Here is a 23,552-nt window from a genome sequence, read left to right as displayed (position 1 = left end):
CCCTCGGATCATTCCTTGAGGGCTGATTGGCCGGCCCTGGAATCGGGCTTAGCCTATTTGGCAGACTTGCTGTATGATGTCTGGAGAGCCTCAGCTAAGGAATGGCTCAGACAGTCTCTGCGCGGCGGTGGCTTTGGCTGAAACATTGGTCTGCTGACCACGCCTCTAAATCCCGCCTGGCTAGATTGCCTTTTAAAGGCAAGCTGCTCTTTGGGGTCGAGCTGGACAAAATCGTGACCGATCTCGGCACGTCTAAGGGCAAGAAATTACCAGAGGTCAGGGCTCGGGTTAGTACTCGTCCCGATACCTCCAGAGGACGGTTGCAGGAAGCCCATCGGTACCGCCCGGGCAAGTCGGGTTCCTCTGCCCCCTCTTCCTTCAAGAGGAATTTCTCCCCCAAGCAGCATTCCTTTCGCAGAGACCGCCGTCCCGGAGGTGCTCCCTCCGGTCCTCCCCCAGGGTCTCGTACCCAATGACGGGGCCTTGGTCCACGCCCCAGTGCAGATTGGAGGACGGCTGTCCTCGTTTCTGGGCGAGTGGACCACTATAACTTCAGACGCGTGGGTGCTGGAAGTCATCAGAGACGGCTACAAGCTAGAGTTCTGCCAACCCTTAAGAGACGGGTTTGTACTCTCTCCCTGCAAGTCTCCGGTCAAGCTGTGGTAGTGCAGCAGACCTTGGACAACCTGATCCGCCGGGGTGCGGTCGTTCCGGTGCCAAAAAATCAGATTGGCAAGGGACGTTACTCCATTTACTTTGTGGTTCCAAAGAAAGGAGGTTCTGTCCGGCCTATCCTCGACCTCAAAGGGGTCAATCGGGCCTGGAAAGTGAGGCACTTTCGCATGGAGACTCTCCGCTCTGTTATAGCGGCAGTGAAGGCAGGAGAGTTCTTGGCTTCCTTGGACATCAAGGAAGCGTACCTGCATATTCCCATCTGGCCTCCTCTCCAACGCTTTCTGCGTTTTACAGTCCTGAGACGACACTTCCAGTTCAGAGCCCTCCCTTTCGGGTTGGCTACTGCTCCGCGGACCTTTTCCAAAGTAATGGGGGTCATAGCGGCCTTCCTGCTAAAGGAAGGAGTACAAGTCCATCCTTATCTGGACAACTGGTTGATCCGAGCCCCCTCTTATGCAGAGTGCGGCAAAGCTATGGACCGGGTAATTGCTCTTTTGAGCTCCCTGGGATGGATCATCAACTGGAAGAAGAGCCAGCTGCGCCCGACTCAGTCCCTGGTGTATCTGGAAGTTCGATTCGACACCCAAGTGGGCAGAGTGTTCCTGCCAGACAATCGGATTGTCAAGCTTCAGGCTCAGGTGGACTAGTTCCTAGTAGCCTCTCCTATTCGGGCTTGGGACTACGTGCAGCTGTTGGGCTCTATGACGGCCACGATGGAAGTAGTGCCCTGGGCCAGGGCTCATATGAGACCACTACAGCTATCTCTGCTGCTGCGCTGGACTCCGATGTCGGAGGATTATGCTGTGCGCCTTCCCGTGGACCCAGCAGTGCGCAAGGCGCTGAGCTGGTGGACGCAGACAGACAAGTTGTCTGCAGGATTGCCTCTGGTGACCCCGGAGTGGATTGTCGTCACGACAGACACCTCTTTGATGGGCTGGGGAGCCCACTGCTTGGGAAGGACAGCGCAGGGGCTCTAGTCTCCTGCAGAGGCAAGTGGTCTATCAACCTCCTGGAACTCAGAGCCATTCGGTTGGTGTTATTGGAGTTCATCCCGGTACTGGTGTTGAAGCCTGTACGGGTCCTGTCGGACAATGCCACGGCTGTGGCCTATATCAACCGCCAGGGAGGTACCAAGAGCGCCCCTCTAGCCAAAGAGGCTATGAGTCTTTGCCAGTGGGCGGAAGCGAACCTGGAGCAGCTTTCAGCGGCCCACATTGCCGGAGTCATGAATGTCAAGGCGGACTTTCTCAGTCGCCATACCTTGGAGCCCGGAGAGTGGCAACTATCTGCTCAGGCGTTCTTGGACATCACGAAGCGCTGGGGCCAGCCGAGCCTAGATCTGATGGCGTCATCGGCCAATTGTCAAGTGCCGCGCTTTTTCAGCAGAGGACGGGACCCTCAATCCCTGGGAGTAGATGCTCTTCTCCAACAGTGGCCGACACAAGAGCTCCTCTATGTGTTCCCGCCCTGGCCCATGTTGGGCAGGGTGCTAGACCGGGTGGCAAAGCATCCCGGCAGGGTAATCCTGGTGGGTCCGGATTGGCCCAGACGTCCCTGGTATGCGGACTTGTTCAGGCTCTCAGTCGACGATCCTCTGCGGCTGTCAGTGGAGCAGGGCCTGTTACATCAGGGTCCCGTGGTGATGGAGGATCCCTCTCCCTTTGGTCTTACGGCCTGGCTATTGAGCGGCAGCGTCTGAAGAAGAAGGGCTTCTCAGACAAGGTCATCGCCACTATGCTGAGAGCGAGGAAGCGCTCTACTTCTACTGCTTACGCCAGGGTTTGGCGTATCTTTGCAGCATGGTGTGAAGCAGGCTCACTTTCTCCCTTCACTGCTCCAATTTCTTCAGTGTTGGCGTTCCTGCAAGAAGGTCTGGAGAAAGGCCTGTCGCTCAGTTCCCTTAAAGTCCAGGTAGCGGCTCTGGCTTGCTTCAGGGGCCGCCTGAAGGGTGTTTCCCTGGCTTCGCAGCCAGATGTGGTGCACTTTCTCAAGGGAGTTAATCACCTGCGCCCTCCTCTGCACTCAGTGGTGCCTGCGTGGAATCTCAACCTGGTGCTAAGAGCATTGCAGAAGCCGCCTTTGGAACCCTTGTCGAGGGCATCTCTGAAAGACCTGACGTTGAAAGCAGTCTTTTTGGTGGCTATCACTTCAGCCAGAAGAGTTTCCGAGCTCCAGGCGCTCTCATGTCGAGAGCCTTTTCTGCAGTTCACTGAGGCAGGAGTGACTATTCGCACAGTGCCTTCCTTCCTGCCCAAGATTGGTTCTCGCTTCCATGTGAATCAGCAGCTCTGTCTCCCTTCCTTTCGTAGGGAGAACTACCCAGAGGAGTACTCTGCTTTTAAATATCTGGATGTGAGACGAGTCATCATCAGATACTTGGAAGTGGCCAATGATTTCCGGAAATCGGATCATCTGTTTGTCCTGTTTGCAGGTCCTCGTAAGGGTCTGCAGGCTGCTAAGCCTACAGTGGCAAGATGGGTCAAGGAAGCCATTGCAGCGGCTTATGTGGCCGCAGGGAAGGTGCCGCCTATCCAGCTGAAGGCTCACTCCACTAGATCTCAGGCGGCCTCGATGGCAGAGGCCGGGTCCGTCTCCTTGGAAGAGATATGCAAGGCGGCAACTTGGGCATCGGCCCATACATTCTCCAAGCATTACCGCTTGACTGTGGCGGCACGGGCGGAGGCCCGGTTTGGAGCTTCAGTGTTGAGGTCAGGGATTTCAATGTCCCGCCCTGGGTGAGTACTGCTTCGGTACATCCCACCAGTCTATGGATTGATCAGCTTGATGATATGGAAGGTAAAATTATGTATAATCATACCTGATAATTTTCTTTCCATTAATCATAGCTGATCAATCCATAGCCCCTCCCAGATATCTGTACTGTTTTTATTCTGGTTGCATTTCAGGTTCAAGTTTAGTCTTCAGTTACTTCAGAAAGACTTCGTGTTCAAGTTTTTTCACTTGGATTCTTCAAGAGTTAAGACGAGTTTGTGTTACAGTGAGCTGCTGCATTCCTCTCCCCTCCGTTATACGGGGCTGGATTGAGACTTAAAATTCTGCCGGCACTCCCTCCCGCTTCGTGCGGCTGTAGGGCAGTTTTGTACCCCTCCCGCTTCGGCGGTGTTAGGGTCAGTCAGCTCCTCCCGCGGTTGCGGTTGCAGGATAAGCCAGATCCCCCCGCATCGGCGGGTGTGGTGTCCCTCCCCCGCTCCGCGGGGATGAGCTGGACGGATTCCCCTCCCCCACTTGTGTGGGGATGAGCTGGGTTAATTCCCCTCCCCCGTTTCGGCGGTGGTGAGCTGGGCAGAGTGTCCCTTCGTGGGTGTAATTCTCTAAGTGCTGAGTCCTGCGGATGGAGCTTTGATATCGACATACTGAGGAGTTTCCGGCAGCACATGACCACATATAGGGAGGCAAAAGTTTGCTCTCTATCTCCACCTGCTGGTAGATGGACACAACCCACCAGTCTATGGATTGATCAGCTATGATTAATGGAAAGAAAATTATCAGGTATGATTATACATAATTTTACCTTGGACAAATAAGCAAGTGTTGGTGTCTTTTATTTTTTTTGGCGTTTGGACAGAGTGCAAGTGTTTAGAGTTCAGACAGAGTGCAGGTGTCTTTAGTTTACATTGTGGATTGAATGCTCTGATGCAACGGTTTTGCAGAGAGTCACTGTTTGTTTGAACTTACTGTTTGGATTATAGTTACGTGTCAAATTGTTATAACATATTGGAGGATTTTTCCTTCTGTAGTATGTTGCTTTGCTTTAAGCGCATTTAAACAGAGATAGCTATATAAGATCTGTTTGAAGTAAGCAAATGCCAAGGTTTTGTTTCCACTATTTTTTTGAAGTATGTGGACAATTAATGGGCATTTCTTACCTCATTGGCTATTAAATTAGAAACAATTTGCATTTATTGATGTTTTGTGTTTGACGTTGTTTCACACCAGTTTGATTTAATTTTGCACCATATCGTGCATATTCATTGTGGATATTCTGAAAACCCAGTGGTGTGTCCTGGGAACTGGGATGAGAAGTCCTGTCATAGGGATAAGCGGTTCATAGTCTTATTTTGGGTTCAGTATGATAGAATTGTGTGCATTCATCACGTGTAATTTTTGCACTATTCTGCTTAATATGCAGGAATCCAAGAAGCACTTGGCTGGTTTAGGAGCATTGGGTCTGGGAAATCTGATCACAGAAATCACAGCTAGTGCAGCTGATGGAACTGAGACTGAAGGGGCCAACGTGGATAATGATGGTATGAGATTCTTCTTGAGTTTCAGACAGTATGTATTTCAGAACTTTTTGTTGAACTGATGTATACTGCTGCTTCTCCTCTGTGACTGTGTCTGTGAAGACTAAATGTTTTCTGAGAAATCCTCTCTAAAATAGTATTAAACATCATTTATCCAGTCAGTAGTAATGGTATTCATTAAACTTACAAAAAAAAAACAACTACTAAATCTGCTCAACTTAAGTCAAGATTATCAAAAGACAGGGCTGACAATCATTTGGTGGTTGTAAAAAGCAGTACTTTTGTGTGGTCCTCTAACACCATGACAGTGGGACCCATTTTCAAAGCACTTAGACTTAAAAAATTCCAAAGGTTACTATGGAACTTTGTAAGTCTAAGTGCTTTGAAAATACGCCTCATAGTTTTCCTGTGCACCACTGCTTGTGCTTCCTGCCCCCTCCTCCTAGAGACCTCTGTTTTCTCACACTAATTGCTTGATAATTAAAATGTTTATTATGAGTTGGTTGTACTCCATGTTTGCTGAGGGAACTAGAGCAGCTTGCAGTCCCTTCTTTAACAAGTATTGTGAATGCTTCTTTAGGGAGTGGAGATTTTCCTGATGATTTGAAAATGGCAACTGTGCACTCACTTTTGAAAAATCATAGTAGGGATCCTAGTTTGCTGTCTAACTTTAATTCTATATCTGTGTTTCTGATACTGACAAAAGTGATAGAGCTTGATGATTACTTGCTTTATGCCTCGATTCTAGATCCATTTCATTACAGCTTCCGTAAGGTCCATATTACGGAGTCGGCCACTTTTTTTTATTTTAGTTACATTTGTACCCCGCGCTTTCCCACTCATGGCAGGCTCAATGCGGCTTACATGGGGCAATGGAGGGTTAAGTGACTTGCCCAGAGTCACAAGGAGCTGCCTGTGCCTGAAATGGGAATCGAACTCAGTTCCTCAGTTCCGCAAGGACTAAAGTCCACCACCCTAACCACTAGGCCACATATGTTATTTTTTGACTTTTTCTAGATATTTCAGCAGCATTTGATACACTTGATCATGGGATTCTGATTCATTGCCTATGGGCATTTGGCTGAATGCCCATATGGTTTGGGTCTTTTCTTACTGGACAAAGACAAGAAGTGTGTGGAGGCTTTGGTTTTTCTGTACCCAAACTACTGTGCACTAGGGTGCCGCAAGGCTTCTCCTTGTCAGCAGTCCTGTTTAACTTGTATTTGATACTGTTATGTCATTTACTTCATTGTCTTGGGTTTTGTTTATCGTGTTTATGCGGATGATTAGTTTATTTTTCCGTTAGTCGCTTAGTTCAGAAACGGTGACTCGCTTGCAGGGGATTTTTGATAAGATTTCTGCTTAGATGAAAAAAAAAGATTATTATTAAACATGGACAAAACAAACTTTTGTTGATTACTCATGATCAGGCTTGTAATGAACCTTTGGAAATTTCTTTGTCATGCAGCTCAATTAAGATGTCTTGTCAAGTGCACAATCTAGGAGTATTATTGCTGTCTCAGTTTACTTTTAGGCCACAAATTCAGTAATTAAGAATTTGTATTTTAAATTATGTCTGTTGTTAGTCCAAAAAATTCAAACCACCCAGAACGCTGTAGTCAGATTAATTTTCTCCTTGCAAGAATTTGATAGGCTCTCTGCTTACTGTTTGAAGTTACACTGGCTGCCTATACAAGCTAGAATTCACTTTAAACTATGCTGTATTTTTTTTTTAACAAATCTGTTTATTAAGTAGCATTGGTAATATAACAAAGAACTTGGAAAACAAATACCTGCAGAAGGGTACAACACAGTAATACAAAACAATGGTACACTACAGATCCCCCTCCGGTGAACTCATGTCGGTCAACACTACACATTTTTCAGTACAAATCTACTCCCATACAAAGCACCAAGCATACCTCTTCCACACTGACATTCAACCAACCCCCCACACCTTCAAACCCCTCCCAACCTATGGTGCTCAAAGGTGTACAAATAAATATAAACATTAACAAGAGAAACATTCTAGGATATTGCTTCGCAAAAAGTCCTTCCAGTACTTAACATAATGAAACCTATGCAAGTTAGTAGTCTCTCTATACACCCAGAGTTCAAAGTGGGTTAAGGTTGTCATGCGTGTCAGCCACATTTGTTATGTTGGAGGCTCCTCCTGTATCCAAAAATGCAAAATCACTTTGTGTGCTCCCAATAGCGTGTGTAGAGAACACTGAACTGAACTCTTATTGGACGGAATGCTCCTTCTCTATTTCCAGCAGGCGGCTGGACGGTCTCTTCCAAGCTCCTGGCCTCTTCGTGATGCAGCTCCTGTTCTAGATCTTGGGGGTTTCCTGGCTGTGTGGTTCTGGCTTTGGGGGAGTACACCTAGTGATGCCAGGTCCCTCCCCCAACCCAGCTCCACTCCAGCTGTTTTTCTCTCTCCTTCCTCCTAGTTTACAACCAAAAGAGAAAAATTAAGGGCAAACTGGCACTTCAACAGTGCCTGGCTGATTCTGGGAGAGAGGGTGAACTCTGCCTCATGCAGTATTGGCTTCTGTTATAGACAGCTCCTGGCTGCAGTTTCATCTGGAGGGTGAGTGTTTCTTTAAAATTAGCTTTCCCTTCGGGTGCTTCGGGATTTTTTTTTTTCTCCTGTAGCTTTCTCATGGTGGCACAGGCAGTGAAAAGCTGCTCCAGCTGTGGGAAGTGGAGAGCAGTGTCAGGTCAGTGTCCCGTGGTGGAGGTAGGGGTGTTCAGGTGGATGAGCCTCTCATCTCTGATGACATGGGGGCCCCCCCAAAGCCTCCTAGCTTCCCACCAAAAAAACCCTGCTAGACCAATGGGCTACTACTACTATTTAGCATTTCTATAGCGCTACAAGGTGTACGCAGCGCTGCACAAACATAGAAGCTGTAAATCAAACTCCCCCAACCTGGTGGTCTAGTGGCCTTCTTGCCCGCCACCCCCCATACCTTTGTACCTCTCTCCTCCAACAAAGGTACAGGGGGGGCGGGGAAGAGGGCCTTTAGATTACCAGGTTGGGGGGATTTGATTTGCAGCCCACTGGGCCCCCAGGGCTTTTTTGGGTGGGATGCTAGGGGTGGTTAGGGGGGGCTGGAGACCCACGATCTGCAGCCCCCCATGAACCTGTGTCGGGGGGTGGGGTCGGAGGAACTGCAGGTCCACTGGACCTCCAGCCCCCCTGTCATTGGATGACCCTTCCGCTGTCCGCATCTTCCACAGAGATGAATTGTCATCTCTCATTACAGGTACCTTAGAGGCATTGAACATTTCAGATCCCAAAGCTACGACAGCCTCTTTGATAAATTTGAAGATGGCAATCACCCACAGACCAACAAAAGCGTTTCTCATTCATGAGTCTATCCAGGAGCTAATTACTGCTCAGTGGACTGATCCAGATAGTGGCTTCAAAGTCGCTAAAGCCATGTCTAAACTATAGATGGTGGGCATGGACCACTTGGACAAATTCTCCCTCATTAAAGTGGATACACTGGTGATGGCAGTCACCAAGAAGACCACTTTCCCTGTGGAGGGTGGAGTGGCTTTAAAGGATATTTAGACAGACGGCTAGAGGCTTCTTTGAAGTGTTCTTTCGAAGTCTCTGCTCTGTCTCTCCAGGCATCTATTTGTAGTTCATATGTGCTAGAGCATGCCTTAACTAGCTACAGCAGTCTCTGGATCATGAACCGGATGAGACTTCTTCGGTTCCTACTTATTTCACGCCTATGGAAATGGAGCTCACATATTTAGCAGATGCCCTTTATGAACTGGTATGGATCTCAGCCAAGCAAATGGCTTTACCTGTGATCTCTCGACGTTTGTTGTGGCTTCGCCAATGGGTGACAGATATGGCATCCAAGCAACGTCTCACTAGGTTATCCTTTCGGGGTAAATTTCTGTTTGGGGAAGACTTGTAGAACATCATGAAGGATTTGGGAGATTCTAAATCTCAGAGACTTCCGGAGGATAAACCTAAGTCGTCTGTGAGAGCGGGGCCATTGTGTCGTCGGTTTCGGGAGGCACATCAGTATAGACCAGGTCAAGCGACAGCAAACTTTCAGCACCCTAGATTCCAGGAAACACTCTTCCTTTTGGACTGATAAAAAGCCCTCAGGTGCCTCTGCACGTCAAGGGGCAGCTGGTTGTGCTGCACAATGATGAGGTGCTGGTCCACTTGGTGGGTTATTATATAGGAGGTCGGTTAACTCTCTTTTACCATGAGTGGGCCAAAATAACTTCAGACTAGTTGGTTCTGGATATTGTCAGAGACGGTTGCAGGCTGGAACTCTGCTTGCCCATCGCAGAATTTTTCTTCGGAGTCTCGCTGCACCACAGCATCCAGATGAGTGGCCACAGAGACCACGTTGCGTTCTCTGCTGGACATGGGGGGTGGTCATTCCTGTCTTTCCCCTAGAGGTTCGTACGGGTTGGTACTCCATTTATTTCATGGTGCCCAGAAAAGGTGCAGTTATAGCCACTTCAAGCCAGAAAGCGTTCTACCACTGTGGCATATGCTCTGGTGTGGCACACCTTTCATCCACACCCTTGTCACCTCTCGTTTAGACTACTGCAATCTGCTTCTTGCTGGCCTCCCACTTAGTCACCTCTCCCCTCTCCAGTCGGTTCAAAACTCTGCTGCCCGTCTCATCTTCCGCCAGGGTCGCTTTACTCATACTACCCCTCTCCTCAAGACCCTTCACTGGCTCCCTATCCATTTTCGCATCCTGTTCAAACTTCTACTAACCTATAAATGTATTCACTCTGCTGCTCCCCAGTATCTCTCCACACTTGTCCTTCCCTACACCCCTTCCCGTGCACTCCGCTCCATGGATAAATCCTTCTTATCTGTTCCCTTCTCCACTACTGCCAACTCCAGACTTCGCGCCTTCTGTCTCGCTGCACCCTACGCCTGGAATAAACTTCCTGAGCCCCTACGTCTTGCCCCATCCTTGGCCACCTTTAAATCTAGACTGAAAGCCCACCTCTTTAACATTGCTTTTGACTCGTAACCACCTGTAACCACTCGCCTCCACCTACCCTCCTCTCATCCTTCCCGTTCACATTAATTGATTTGATTTGCTTACTTTATTTATTTTTTGTCTATTAGATTGTAAGCTCTTTGAGCAGGGACTGTCTTTCTTCTATGTTTGTGCAGCGCTGCGTATGCCTTGTAGCGCTTTAGAAATGCTAAATAGTAGTAGTAGTAGTAGTAGTGTGTGATTTGCATGTGGTTACCTTTGACGGCGTCTGTTGCTCACATGTTGTCCTTTTTGCAAGACGGATTACACAAGGGATTAGCCTATAATTCACTCCAGATTCAGTTGGTGGCCCTTGCTTGCTTTAGGGCCCGCATAGCTGGCGCTTCCCTAGCAGTGAATGCTGATGTGGTTCTCTTCTTGAAGGGAGCTCTTCATCTTTATCCACCACTTCATTGGCCGTGTCTGCCTTGGCACCTCAATCTGGTGCTTCGGGAACATTTGCGCTCAGCAACGATAAGGACCTTACTTTAAAGTGTTTTTGGTGGTGATGGCTTCAGCGCAGCGGGTCTCGAAGATTCAAGCCTTGTTGTGTTGGGACCCTTTTCTCCAATTTTCGGAGATGGGTGTGATTCATATGGTTCTGTCTTTTCTACCGAAAGTCCTGTCAGCCACTGTTTCTTCCTTTGGCAAGAAAGATTTTCCGGAGAAGTTTGCAAAACATGATCCAGTTTGAGTTAAGCTAGAATTAAGACACTAAGGAAATTGACTGTATTTGTTCTTAACTTAGAAAAGGGCAACTATGATAAAATGAGGAAAATAGTAAACAAAAAAACTAAAAGGAGTGACTGCAAAGGTTAAGAGTTTAAATCAATTGTAGATGATGTTTGTAAATATCATCTCGGAAGCCTAGACCAGATGTATTCCACATAAGAGCTGGCATGGTTAAAAGGTGAGGTGAAGAAAAGATCATATTTAGAGATTGAAAAAGGATCCACATGAAGAAGAAAACAGGAAGCAACTTAAGCATAGGCAAATTAGATGGAAAGCTTTGAAAAGGAAAGCCAAAAGAGAATTTGAAAAGAAGCTTACTACAGAGGCAAAATTAATAATAAATTTGTTAGGCACATTAGATGCAGGAAGCCTGTGAGTGAGTCAGCTGGATTATTATTATTATTAGGATTTATTTACCTCCTTTTTGAAGGAATTCACTTAAGTTGGTGTACAGTAAGAATAGATCAAACATGAGCGCTAGGCAATTACAGCAGTAAAACTATTCAACTAACAATACAAACTATGGCATGGTATTCTACTTGTTTAATGGAAATTGCTCTCACAATATGGAGGCTCTCTTTGGGCTGCCCTGGCCCATTGGGCTGACCTGCTGTTGACGATTCACCTTGTTGAGGAGCTACTGTTGGGGAGCTATTTTTCTATGGAGGCTGTTCTGCTTTGCCAACAGGGACGCTGTGCTTGGGCATAGTGTGTATGGACTTGTTCCTGGATGGCTGTTTGTTCTGATGGTTAGGGTGATCATGTTGGTGTTGGATGTTGTGTGGGCGGGCAGTGGGTTGAAGCAGTTGGGATGAATTGTATGGAATGAATGAGACATTGGTGTGGAGGCTGAGTGGCGCAGTGGGGGGCTTCTGGGAGATTGAGTTCCTGAGATTGCGGGGGTGGATGTGGTGTGGTATGTTGAAAACAAAGGTATTGTTAGAAAACTTTATTAGGAGCATTTGAGTCTGAGGAATTCTTGTTTTCTTGGCCAGAGCGTCTCAGCAGGTCACAGCTTGGTAGATATTGAGACTGCTAGGCCATATGGCCTCCACAGTCCATGTGACTCCCATGGCCTGTCTTCACATGTGATCAGCTCAATGGACCCTAGCTTCCCAGTGGTATCAAGCTGCAGGGAATCTAGAGGATGCAATCCAGCTACCCATCGACTTTCGCCATTCCCTTCTGTGATGGACAATTCGATCCAATTTTTTTTTTGTTACATTTGTACCCCGCGCTTTCCCACTCATGGCAGGCTCAATGTGGCGTACATGGGGCAATGGAGGGTTAAGTGACTTGCCCAGAGTCACAAGGAGCTTCCTGTGCCTGAGTGGGAATTGAACTCAGTTCCTCAGGTCCCCAGGACCAAAGTCCACCACCCTAACCACTAGGCCACTCCTCCACTCCAAAGTTGATTTTTGACTTTGGGACGTCCCTTCCAAATTCCTCAGCCTCAGAAAGTGCTGACAAAGGATGCATCTCTCTTGGAGTGGGGAGCCTATGTAGACGGGCTTCACACTCAAGGAGCTTGGTCCCTCCAGGAATCAGATTTTCAGATCAATCTCCTGGAGTTGCGAGCGATCTGGAACACTTTAAAGGCTTTCAGAGATCGGCTGTCCAATCAAATTATTCAAATTCAGACAGACAATCAGGTTGCCATGTACTACGTCATCAAGCAGGGGGGCACCGGATCTCGCCCCTTGTGTCGGGAAGCCGTCCAGATGTGGCTTTGGTCTCGTGCCCACGGCATGTTTCTCCAAGCCACGTATCTGGCTGGCGTAAACAACAGTCTGGCCGACAGTTTGAGCAGGATTATGCAACCTCACGAATGGTCACTCAGCTCGGGCGTGGTACGCAAGATCTTCCGAGCGTGGGGCACCCCCTTGGTGGATCTTTTTGCCACTCAGACTAATCACAAGGTCCCTCAGTTCTGTTCCAGACTTCAGGCCCACAACAGACTAGTGTCGAATGCTTTTCTCCTTCATTGGGGGAAGGGTTTTCTGTATGTATATCCTCCCATACCTCTGGTGGGGAAGACTTTGTTGAAACTCAAGCAAGACTGCGGAACCATGATTCTGATAGCTCCTTTTTGGCCACGTCAGATCTGGTTCCCTCTTCTTCTGGAGTTGTCCTTCGAAGAACCGTGGAGATTGGACTGTTTTCCAACCCTCATTACTCAGAACGAGGGGACGCTTCTGCATCCCAACCTCCAGTCTCTGGCTCTCACGGCCTGGATGTTGAGAGCGTAGAGTTCGCTTCCTTGGGTCTTTCTGAGGGTGTCTTCTGAGTTTTGCTTGCTTACAGGAAAGATTCCACTAAGAAGAGTTACTCTTTCAAATGAAGGAGGTTTGCCGTCTGGTATGACAGCAAGGCCCTAGATCCTCGCTCTTGTCCTACACAGACCCTGCTTGAATACCTTCTACATTTATCAGAGTCTGGTCTCAAGACCAACTTAGTAAGGGTTCACCTTAGTGCAATTAGTGCTTATCAACGTGTAGAGAGTAAGCCTATCTCTGGACAGCCTTTAGTTGTTTGCTTCATGAGAGGTTTGCTTTTGTAAAAGCCCCCTGTCAAATCTCCACCAGTGTCATGGGATCTCAACGTTGTTCTCATCCAGCTGATGAAAGCTCCTTTTGAGCCACTGAATTCCTGCCATCTGAAGTACTTGACCTGGAAGGTCATTTTCTTGGTGGCTGTTACTTCAGCTCATAGAGTCAATGAGCTTTAAGCCTTGGTAGCCCATGCTCCTTATACTAAGTTTCATCATAATAGAGTAGTTCTCTGCACTCACCCTAAGTTCTTGCCTAAGTTCCATCTGAACCAGTCAATTGTCTTGCCAACATTTTTTCCCCATCCTCATACTCGCCCTGCTGAGCGTCAGTTGCATACATTGGACTGCAAGAGAGCATTGGCCTTCTATGTGGAGCGGACAAGCCCCTTCAGACAGTCCGCCCAAATGTTTGTTTCTTTCAATCTCAGCAGACAGGGAGTTGCTGTCGGGAAACGCACCATTTCCAATTGGCTAGCAGATTGCATTTCCTTCACTTACCCCAGGCTGGGCTGACTCTTGAGGGTCATTAAATATGACCAAAACCGAGCTTCTCATTTTCCCCCCCAAACCCACCTCCCCGCTCCCCCCATTTTCTATTTCTGTTGATGGCTCTCTCATTCTCCCTGTCTCCTCAGCTCGAAACCTTGGGGTCATCTTTGACTCTTCTCTCTCCTTCTCTGCTCATATCCAGCAGACCGCCAAGACCTGTCGTTTCTTTCTTTACAACATCCGTAAAATCCGCCCCTTTCTTTCCGAGCACTCTACCAAAACCCTCATCCACACCCTTGTCACCTCTCGTTTAGACTACTGCAATCTGCTTCTTGCTGGCCTCCCACTTAGTCACCTCTCCCCTCTCCAGTCAGTTCAAAACTCTGCTGCCCGTCTCATCTTCCGCCAGGGTCGCTTTACTCATACTACCCCTCTCCTCAAGACCCTTCACTGGCTCCCTATCCGTTTTCGCATCCTGTTCAAACTTCTTCTACTAACCTATAAATGTACTCACTCTGCTGCTCCCCAGTATCTCTCCACACTCGTCCTTCCCTACACCCCTTCCCGTGCACTCCGCTCCATGGATAAATCCTTCTTATCTGTTCCCTTCTCCACTACTGCCAACTCCAGACTTCGCGCCTTCTGTCTCGCTGCACCCTACGCCTGGAATAAACTTCCTGAGCCCCTACGTCTTGCCCCATCCTTGGCCACCTTTAAATCTAGACTGAAAACCCACCTCTTTGACATTGCTTTTGACTCGTAACCACTTGTAACCACTCGCCTCCACCTACCCCCTCCTCTCTTCCTTCCCGTTCACATTAATTGATTTGATTTGCTTACTTTATTTATTTTTTGTCTATTAGATTGTAAGCTCTTTGAGCAGGGACTGTCTTTCTTCTATGTTTGTACAGCGCTGCGTATGCCTTGTAGCGCTATAGAAATGCTAAATAGTAGTAGTAGTAGTAGTAGGTCATGTCACGGCTCATAATTTTCGAGCCATGGTAGCGTCAGTGGCCCACTTGAAGTCAGTCACTATTGAAGAGATTTGCAAGGCTGCGACGTGGTCATCAATTCACACATTCACATCTCACTACTGCCTTCAGCAGGATACCTAATGCGACAGTCGGTGCTGCAGAATCTGTTTGGGGTTTAGAATTTTATTTATTTATTTATTGCATTTGTATCCCACATTTTCCCACCTCTTTGCAGGCTCAATGTGGCTTACATTACATCATGAATAGTGGAAATACATAAGAAAATAGACAATTAGTATTGCATAAGGATCTTGGGTTACATGATAATGATAAAGCATGATAGTAGAAAACAAGCAATTATCTTAAGGCAATTCTGGATATATGTGTAGGAGTTCACATTTGTTGGTCTTTGTGCTATACCTTGTTAAAGAGATGGGTCTTTAGTAGTTTGCGGAAGTTAGTTAGTTAGTTAGAACCCAACTCCACCCCCCCAGGCCCATTTTTGTTCTGTTGCAGGCTGCACTCTCAGATGTTTTCTTCATAGGTCAATCTGTCACATCCTTCGCTCCCTCAGGCTGCTCCTCTGCGGGAAGCAAGGGCCGGGAGGAAAGTTCTGCAGCCAGAGAGGACTTACCCGACGGTTCCCCAGATGGCCGGCTATCTCGAGTACAGTCGGGGCCGAGCCAGTATTCCTTGCGGTGATGGCCGACCTTTTTAGAACCGCGGCCAAAAGCCAGGACCCATTACGGCGACAGCCGCCCTGTCCGCGGCCAAGCCCGTAGGCCGGCGATCGCGGCTTCCAGGCTCTCAGTCGCCGGCTACGGAGTCCGCGCTTGCACTAGCAGGGAAGATGGCGCTGAGACGCGATGGCCGGCGTCTTCTCCATTTTCGGGCACGGAAACCCGAAGCTCCGCCTTAGAGGGACCAGATTGGGATGCCGGTGCTGTAGCTCTGCCTGAGAGGCCGGACGGAACCAACCAGAGGGATCTCTTCAGTAGCCGGGTTCCGATTGGCCGGCCATGTCGGCTGGGGCTGGGCGGCTGAATGCTGACAAGTATTTAAGGAGCGGGGCTGAAACAGGACGTTGCTTCAGGTTCTGTTTCCCGAGGCCAGTCTTCATGTGCTCCTGTTCTCTGTGCGTTCCCTTGTTTTCCTGGTTTGACCTTTGGACTGTTACTGGACAACCCTGATAGCTGCCTGCCCTGACTTGTTGCCTGTTTTTGGACGGCTCTGTTAGCCGCCTACCTTGACCTGCTGCCTGTTCCTGGACTTCTCTGACTTTCCACCTGCTCCCTCTGCTCCCGGTTCCAGTGCTGGGTCAGCCCGTCAACCCCGCGGTTCCGGAAGTCCCGTTGGCCGCCTGCAGCTGGGGGCTCAACCCTCAGTGAACGGCGGTCGCCTCGGGTGAATACTTGGGGTTGCACGGCTGTCCTCTGAGGTCCTTCGGGGCCTTACGGGACTTAAGGGCTCACTTTCTTCCCAAGACAAGACACAATCCTTGTTATGTCCTCGCTGTTGTGAGGCCCAATTGACCTTTCTTTGTTGTTTTGAGTGAACCTGGGGACTAGGGATACCCCATCAGTGAGGAGGCGGGGATAGTGCTGGGCAGACTTATAGGTCTGTGCCAGAACTGGTGGTGGGAGGCGGGGCTGGTGGTTGGGAGGCGGGGATAGTGCTGGGCAGACTTATATGGTCTGTGCCAGAGCCGGTGGTGGGAGGCGGGGCTGATGGTTGGGAGGCGGGGCTAGTGCTGGGCAGACTTGTATGGTCTGTGCCCTGACAATGGCAGATACAAATCAAGGTAAGGTATACACAAAAATTAGCACACGTGAAATTATCTTGTTGGGCAGACTGGATGGACCGTGCCGGTCTTTTTCTGCCGTCATCTACTATGTTACTATGTAATATTCTAATGGGTAGAGGATTTTCAAAAAATTATATTTAAATGAAACCTCAAGAGTCCAGGGTGCCTACAGAGAAGGTCTACCCTTTAACGGACTCATCATCATAGGTTTCCTACCAACCTTCGACCAGCGAGCCACAATATTACAAGAACCTACTTTATCTCAGTTGGGTGACACAGCTGTAGATAATTCAGAATTGTTGAAATTATTAGAGGATCGCAAGAAATACATCCGATGGGAACTCCACAGTGCTACACTGATAGAATACTGCAAATTACAACTTATACCTAGGGGCTTGCAGATGCAACGGGGTCCCAAGCTCTTTCCAGAGGATGAAGAATTTGTTAAAAATTGGAACAGCATATTAAATCAATTCTCGTTAGACTGTATGCTCCTATTAATTCAAACTTCACAACAAAAAATGTTAACAGAAAAACCAATATTAGAAGAGTGTAAGGGTCTGGAAAGATCTTTAGAAGATTTTAATTCCATATCGGATAAATTCACAAAAGATCTTCAAATGAATAAACATAAAAAACTAACACGTGACAAGCATGATTATTTAGCAGGCTATGTATACGCATGGATATGGAGTCAAGATTCAAAACAGACATCGGCAAACAACACTGGAGGAGATTTCACCTCTAGTTCATCAAGTGGTGATGAAGATTCTGGTGAGAAAGTGGGGTCGCTCAATATTCGGGGGACAGGCAGAGGTCAAGGCAAGGGACCAGGCAGGAATCAGGAAGATCCAAAGTAACGTTCGAACTAATCATACCATGGGGGAGACGTTGACAAAGTGACGACTCCTGTAATTTGTCAGGTAGACAATTGTCTCCGACTCAAGAACAAATCCTTGCAAAAGGACTGACATACATACCCACTCATAGCCATGACCCTTTCCAAACGTGGGTTGACCTTGCAAAATTCATTAGAACACTACGATTGAAGCTTCATTTTGTAGACAATAGTGAGACAAATTCCACCTTTTCAGGCATTCATCAGAAAAATAAATGGTTACCTCCAGGGCCGTTAGATCCTGTGATAGATACTTTTTACCATTGTGTTCTACGGGACATTAACACTTTAGAACACAAACATCACTACTATAGACAAAATTTGTCAATTCAAGAACGAATAGCAATGAAAGCTCTAATGGATGATCCAGAACGGATCATACACCATGCCGACAAGGGTGGAGCTGTCGTTCTTCTTCATAGAGAGGACTATTTAGATGAAGCTTACCATCAACTTTCAGATACAGCAGTATATCAGAAACTAACAATGGATCTGATGGATGAATTGCTTCAACAGATTATGTACATCACTACAGAGGCACTTCAACAAGGTTTCTTGACTAAAAATGAATATTCTTTTCTGAACCACAAACAGGCTAAAATTCCAGTCTTTTATGTATTGCCAAAAATACATAAGACTATGATACATTCACCGGGCCATCCTATTTTGGGTCATTCCATGCCAAGTGGTCTAAACCTTCCCACCATCATGTCTCCAATTTTGTTCAAATTTTATCTATTGCGCGAGTCAGGTGTTAAACAAAGTTTCCCAAAATTTGAGGTCTCTAACTGCAATAGTTGCAGATCTAGACCCCCTTTTCTGAAAGGTTGTCAGTCCATGAGCGTGCGACATTTACCAAAATGCCATTTTTGGGGTCTAATAAAATCCAAACATTTATAAGAATGGCTAAAAAATTCAAAGCCTGTACAGTTTTTGATGCTAATTCCGATGAAATACATTTTAACATTATGGATGCAAAATCCAGTCAAACAAGTTGACTCAAAGTGTGCATCAAAATTGGTCGCGACTCATTGGAACATATTTGGACCAATATTCAGACCACAACAACTTCCATGCAAACAAAGATACGGACTTGAAATTTTGAACAAGCATTATGCTTGTGCTGGACATAATACTGCCAGATTTGCAACTAACCAGCATCTATAACCACCCTGCAGGATCTCTTCAAAGTTGGCACTGTCAGCGCAAATGGTAAAATGTACCAAAGTTCAAAGCCAATTATTAAAAAAGAGTCTGCCTGAATCAGCTTGTGAACAGTATCATCTGAAAGAGAAAATTGTGCTCTACAACACTGATATGTTTTTGTTTTGCAATGCCACCATTAAGTAGCCATTTACTCAGGTCAAAGTATGTTATATTTTGTGTGCACTATGTATTGCGTTGGTCCATGATGGCTGGTATCACATTGAAACCAGCATCCCCTTCGCCATAGGGGCCATGCCCGATAGCCATGCAGTAACACCCACGGGTGGGTATCTTTACTGCAGGATCCCAAGCCTGATTGTGGGTTTCTTTACTGCAGGTTCCCAAGCCTGCCTTCTTCAGTTACTTCATCATTATGAAAGCATCATTGATCTGCAAGAGAACGGTTTCAGGGAAACTATATTGTCGACCAGATGATGTCACTGATGGAGCTGGACTAACAGCAATGATAAGTTGTTCTGGGATCCAGCAAGTATTGCATCTTACTGGCCAATAAAATGAAGTAGCGGGACCATAAGGATGCATAAAGCTTATGAAAGCATCTTTCTGTTCAACTGACGTTTCACAAACGTTTCCAATCCACCATTTATTTTCATAAATGCAAGCAACATACTGCCCAGGCTGAAGATTTGTGACTTTATCTATTTGTTCAGCATCACTAATTTTTGTTCAGATTGGGATAATGATGATGCTGATGGTTCTAACTTTTTATTTAGTGTCGACTTGCAGGCAGGGCAAAGCTTCTGACCTGGTTTTATATTTATCACTTCTTTTTTATTTAGCTCACGAAGTTTGGCACTGTTGTAATATCAGTCACTCTAAGTGCAGCTCTTACATTATGATTCTTCTTCTTGAATGGATTGCAACATTTCTTTTGCATTGATATTCACTTAGGAAAAGGGATTCATGGTGAAAGCAAATGACGGAATCTTCATTAAGTTTTGCTTCTGAACGCATAAGAAGCAATTTCTGGTCTCATTTTGTGAAATCCCCAAAAGGTTTGAATCCTGCCTTCTTAGCATAGAAGATTACGTGGCACTTTGATGTACCAGCATGTTCCCCAGTTGAACAGGGAGCCAAGGATTCTTAATTTTTCTTGTCTTCTGACATCTATAATTAATGGTACAACAGATGATAAACACACTTTTTAAAAGATTTTATTAAGCTGGAATATTCACCTGAGATGGCACAACCAAACTGATAACAGCGCACAATAAACAATTGGACAATCAACGAATAAAATACAAATGAATAAATAATATCAATACTTTTAAGCGACTATTAAGACTGAATTTCCTAGAAATGAAGAAAAATTAGTGCATCAAGCGTACTAAATATAACATACTTTGACCTGAGTAAATGGCTACTTAATGGTGGCATTGCAAAACAAAAACATATCAGTGTTGTAGAGCACAATTTTCTCTTTCAGATGATACTGTTCACAAGCTGATTCAGGCAGACTTTTTTAATAATTGGCTTTGAACTTTGGTACATTTTATCATTTGCGCTGACAGTTCCAACTTTGAAGAGATCCTGCAGGGTGGTTATAGATGTTGGTTAGTTGCAAATCTGGCAGTATTATGTCCAGCACAAGCATAATGCTTGTTCAAAATTTCAAGTCTGTATCTTTGTTTGCATGGAAGTTGTTATGGTCTGAATATTGGTCCAAATATGTTCCGATGAGTTGCGACCAATTTTGATACACACTTTGAGTCAACTTGTTTGACTGGATTTTGCATCCATAATGTTAAAATGTATTTCATTGGAATTAGCATCAAAAACTGTACAGGATTTGAATTTTTGTAGTCATTCTTATAAATGTGTTTGGATTTTATTAGACCCCAAAAATGGCATTTTGGTAAATGTCGTGCACTCATGGACTGACAACCTTTCAGAAAAGGGGGTCTAGATCTGCAACTATTGCAGTTAGAGACCTCAAATTTTGGGAAACTTTGTTTAACACCTGACTCGCGCTACAGATAAAATTTGAACAAAATTGGAGACATGATGGTGGGAAGGTTTAGACCACTTGGCATGGAATGACCCTATACACAATAGATGAATACAGATTAATTGTTTGACCAACTGCAATTCTAAAGCAGTAATTTATATGATCACATGTCCCTGTGGCTTAAGATACATCGGTCAAACAAAACGCATTCTAAAAGCTCGTCTGACAGAACATAAACATACTATCAATACGAAGAAATTGCATATGCCCTTAGCTAAACAGTGTGACTTTTTACAACACTCTTTTGTTCAACTGCGATGTGATGTGATTGATCAACTATTGGATAATGGACACCGTGGAGACGTGTCCCGTTGTCTCCACAAGAAAGAAGAAAAATGGATTTTTAAACTTCAGACTGTCACAGAGTGGACTAAATAGCCGTATGGAATAGGAAGCTTTCTACTGATGATTGGTCAGCTATGCGGTATTTCCACTAGCTTATTGGTTGCTATTGAATGATGTCATTAAAAGGAGGTGTGCCATTGAGTCAGCGTCTTAATTATCCATGAGCCATTATGTGCCTGTTCTACTTTGTATTCAAGGCTGGTGAATTTATTAAATCTTCCCCCTTATGCAGGATCGAAACAGGGAATCCCACTGTCGGGGCAGCCGAGATGGGTGGCCACCCTTTACATAAGTAGTGCCATACTGGGAAAGACCAAGGTCCATCTAGCCCAGCATCCTGTCACCGACAGTGGCCAATCCAGGTCAAGGGCACCTGGCACGCTCCCCAAACGTAAAAACATTCCAGACAAGTTATACCTAAAAATGCGGAATTTTTCCAAGTCCATTTAATAGCGGTCTATGGACTTGTCCTTTAGGAATCTATCTAACCCCTTTTTAAACTCCGTCAAGCTAACCGCCCGTACCACGTTCTCCGGCAATGAATTCCAGAGTCTAATTACACGTTGGGTGAAGAAAAATTTTCTCCGATTCGTTTTAAATTTACCACACTGTAGCTTCAACTCATGCCCTCTAGTCCTAGTATTTTTGGATAGCGTGAACAGTCGCTTCACATCCACCCGATCCATTCCACTCATTATTTTATACACTTCTATCATATCTCCCCTCAGCCGTCTCTTCTCCAAGCTGAAAAGCCCTAGCCTTCTCAGCCTCTCTTCATAGGAAAGTCGTCCCATCCCCACTATCATTTTCGTCGCCCTTTTGAGTTGTAGGCTTCAAGTCAACGCTTTCCTGGATTTGATTTTAGTTGGTTTGGGTCCAGTGTTAAAAGCCAAGTGACATTTATTTCTCTACTTCTATGTGGTGCACCCATATTATTAAGATGTTGGCTATATAGTTCTTCCAGTTTGTTTGGATTTTCTATGAATAGTGGATTTTCCCATTGAAGTGTATCCTCAGTTTTTTTTTTTTTTTTGCCACAGTGTTTTTTCTCCCTTGGGGAGTTTTTTTTACACTATGATGATGAGTCCGTTAAAGAGTAGAAGTAGACCATCTCTGTAGGCACCCTGGACTCTTGAGGTTTCATTTATTTAAATTAAATATAATTTTTGGAAAATCCTCTACCCACTAGAATATTGTGAGAGCAGTTTCAATTATACAGTTTCTATTATCGTTGCTCTCTAGCTCTTTAGGTTTATATTTTGAATATTCATGGTATACTATTTGCAATATCAACACAATAGAACATTATAATAGTGAAGGGTAAGGCAAAGTTGTAACATATAGATGGGTAAAAAAGTAGGAAGAGTTAGTAAGTAAGGTGACTGATATGAAGAAAGTTGCACATGAGGTCAGAGAGATGGTTAAATATTAGCTAGGAGTGGATAAACATGTCCCCCTGCAGTATATGCAGCCCGAGTCACTCCTTGTGTGTGTGAGTGAGACTAACAAGTTAGTTACTTCTTCCATTAGAGGCCTAGTTGAACAGCCAAGCTTTCACCTGCTTCCTGAAGTAAAGATAGTCTTGTGTTAAACGGAGCCTTTCAGACAGTGCATTCCAGAGTGTGGGGGGCTACTCTGGAGAAGACTGTCTTGCGGGTATCATATCCTGTAATGTCTTTTGGAGAGGGTGTGGTTAGTGAAAGTCCTTTGGAGGACCTTAGTGTCCTTGGCGGTGTGTGGAGGATTATCGTATTCTTCGGATACTCGGGGCCATTTTCTTTCATGGCCTTGAAGATCAGACATAGAGTTTTAAATTTAGCCCTGTATTGTACTGGTAGCCAATGAAGGTTTAGCAAAAATGGTGTGATGTGGTCACGTCTCTTGCAACCTTCTATGAGTCTTGCTTCTGCATTCTGAATCAACTGGAGCTGGTGCAGGCCCTTTGTAGTCAGACCATTGTATAGTGCATTGCAGTAATCCAGTCTTGATGTTACTATGGCATGCACAATTGGGATAAGATTTACCTTCTCGATGTATTATTATGTATGATTATTAGATCATCATGGAGTAAAGGGGGCACACAGAGAGAATAAGGCCATAGCACAGCGACTTAAATAATTCTTTGCTTCAGTCTTTACTAGGGAAGATATAAGGGAATTATCCATGCTATATAACTGGTATTTAAAGGTGATACGTTGGAGGAAATGAAAAAAATATCGGTGGATCAGGAAGATGTAATAGTCTAAACTGACAAGCTAAAAGGCATCACATCACCTGGACTGTATGATTATACATCCCAAAGTACTGAAAGAACTCAAAAATGAAATTGCACTATTAGTAATTGGTAACTTAACATTAAAATTGGCTGAAGATTGCAAAGTGGCCAATTTTATAGGGGTTCAAGGGGTGATTTGCGAAGTACAGACCAGTGAGCCTGATATCAGTGCTGGGCAAATATGCTTTGTAATAATCCATTGACTTCTGCCTCCTAGTATCATCCATTATCCTTTCCTGTAATGTTTTTGGTCTCATGCATTACACCAGT

The 23,552-nt window shown here is 45.7% G+C and overlaps 1 protein-coding gene across 1 annotated transcript in view; it reads left to right on the top strand.

The window, feature by feature from the left end:
* The window catches only part of TAF1 (TATA-box binding protein associated factor 1), a 493,091-nt gene that overhangs the window by 5,075 nt on the left and 464,464 nt on the right, over window positions 1-23,552 (top strand). The window contains 1 exon segment of the mRNA XM_030210565.1: window positions 4,826-4,943. Within this exon segment, the coding sequence (XP_030066425.1) occupies window positions 4,826-4,943 (118 nt within the window).

The sequence above is a fragment of the Microcaecilia unicolor genome, chromosome 7 (assembly GCF_901765095.1).
Source record: "Microcaecilia unicolor chromosome 7, aMicUni1.1, whole genome shotgun sequence".
In the NCBI taxonomy this organism is placed as follows: domain Eukaryota; kingdom Metazoa; phylum Chordata; class Amphibia; order Gymnophiona; family Siphonopidae; genus Microcaecilia; species Microcaecilia unicolor.
Note: the sequence above shows the minus strand (reverse complement) of the source record. Positions and strands in the feature narration are given on the sequence as shown.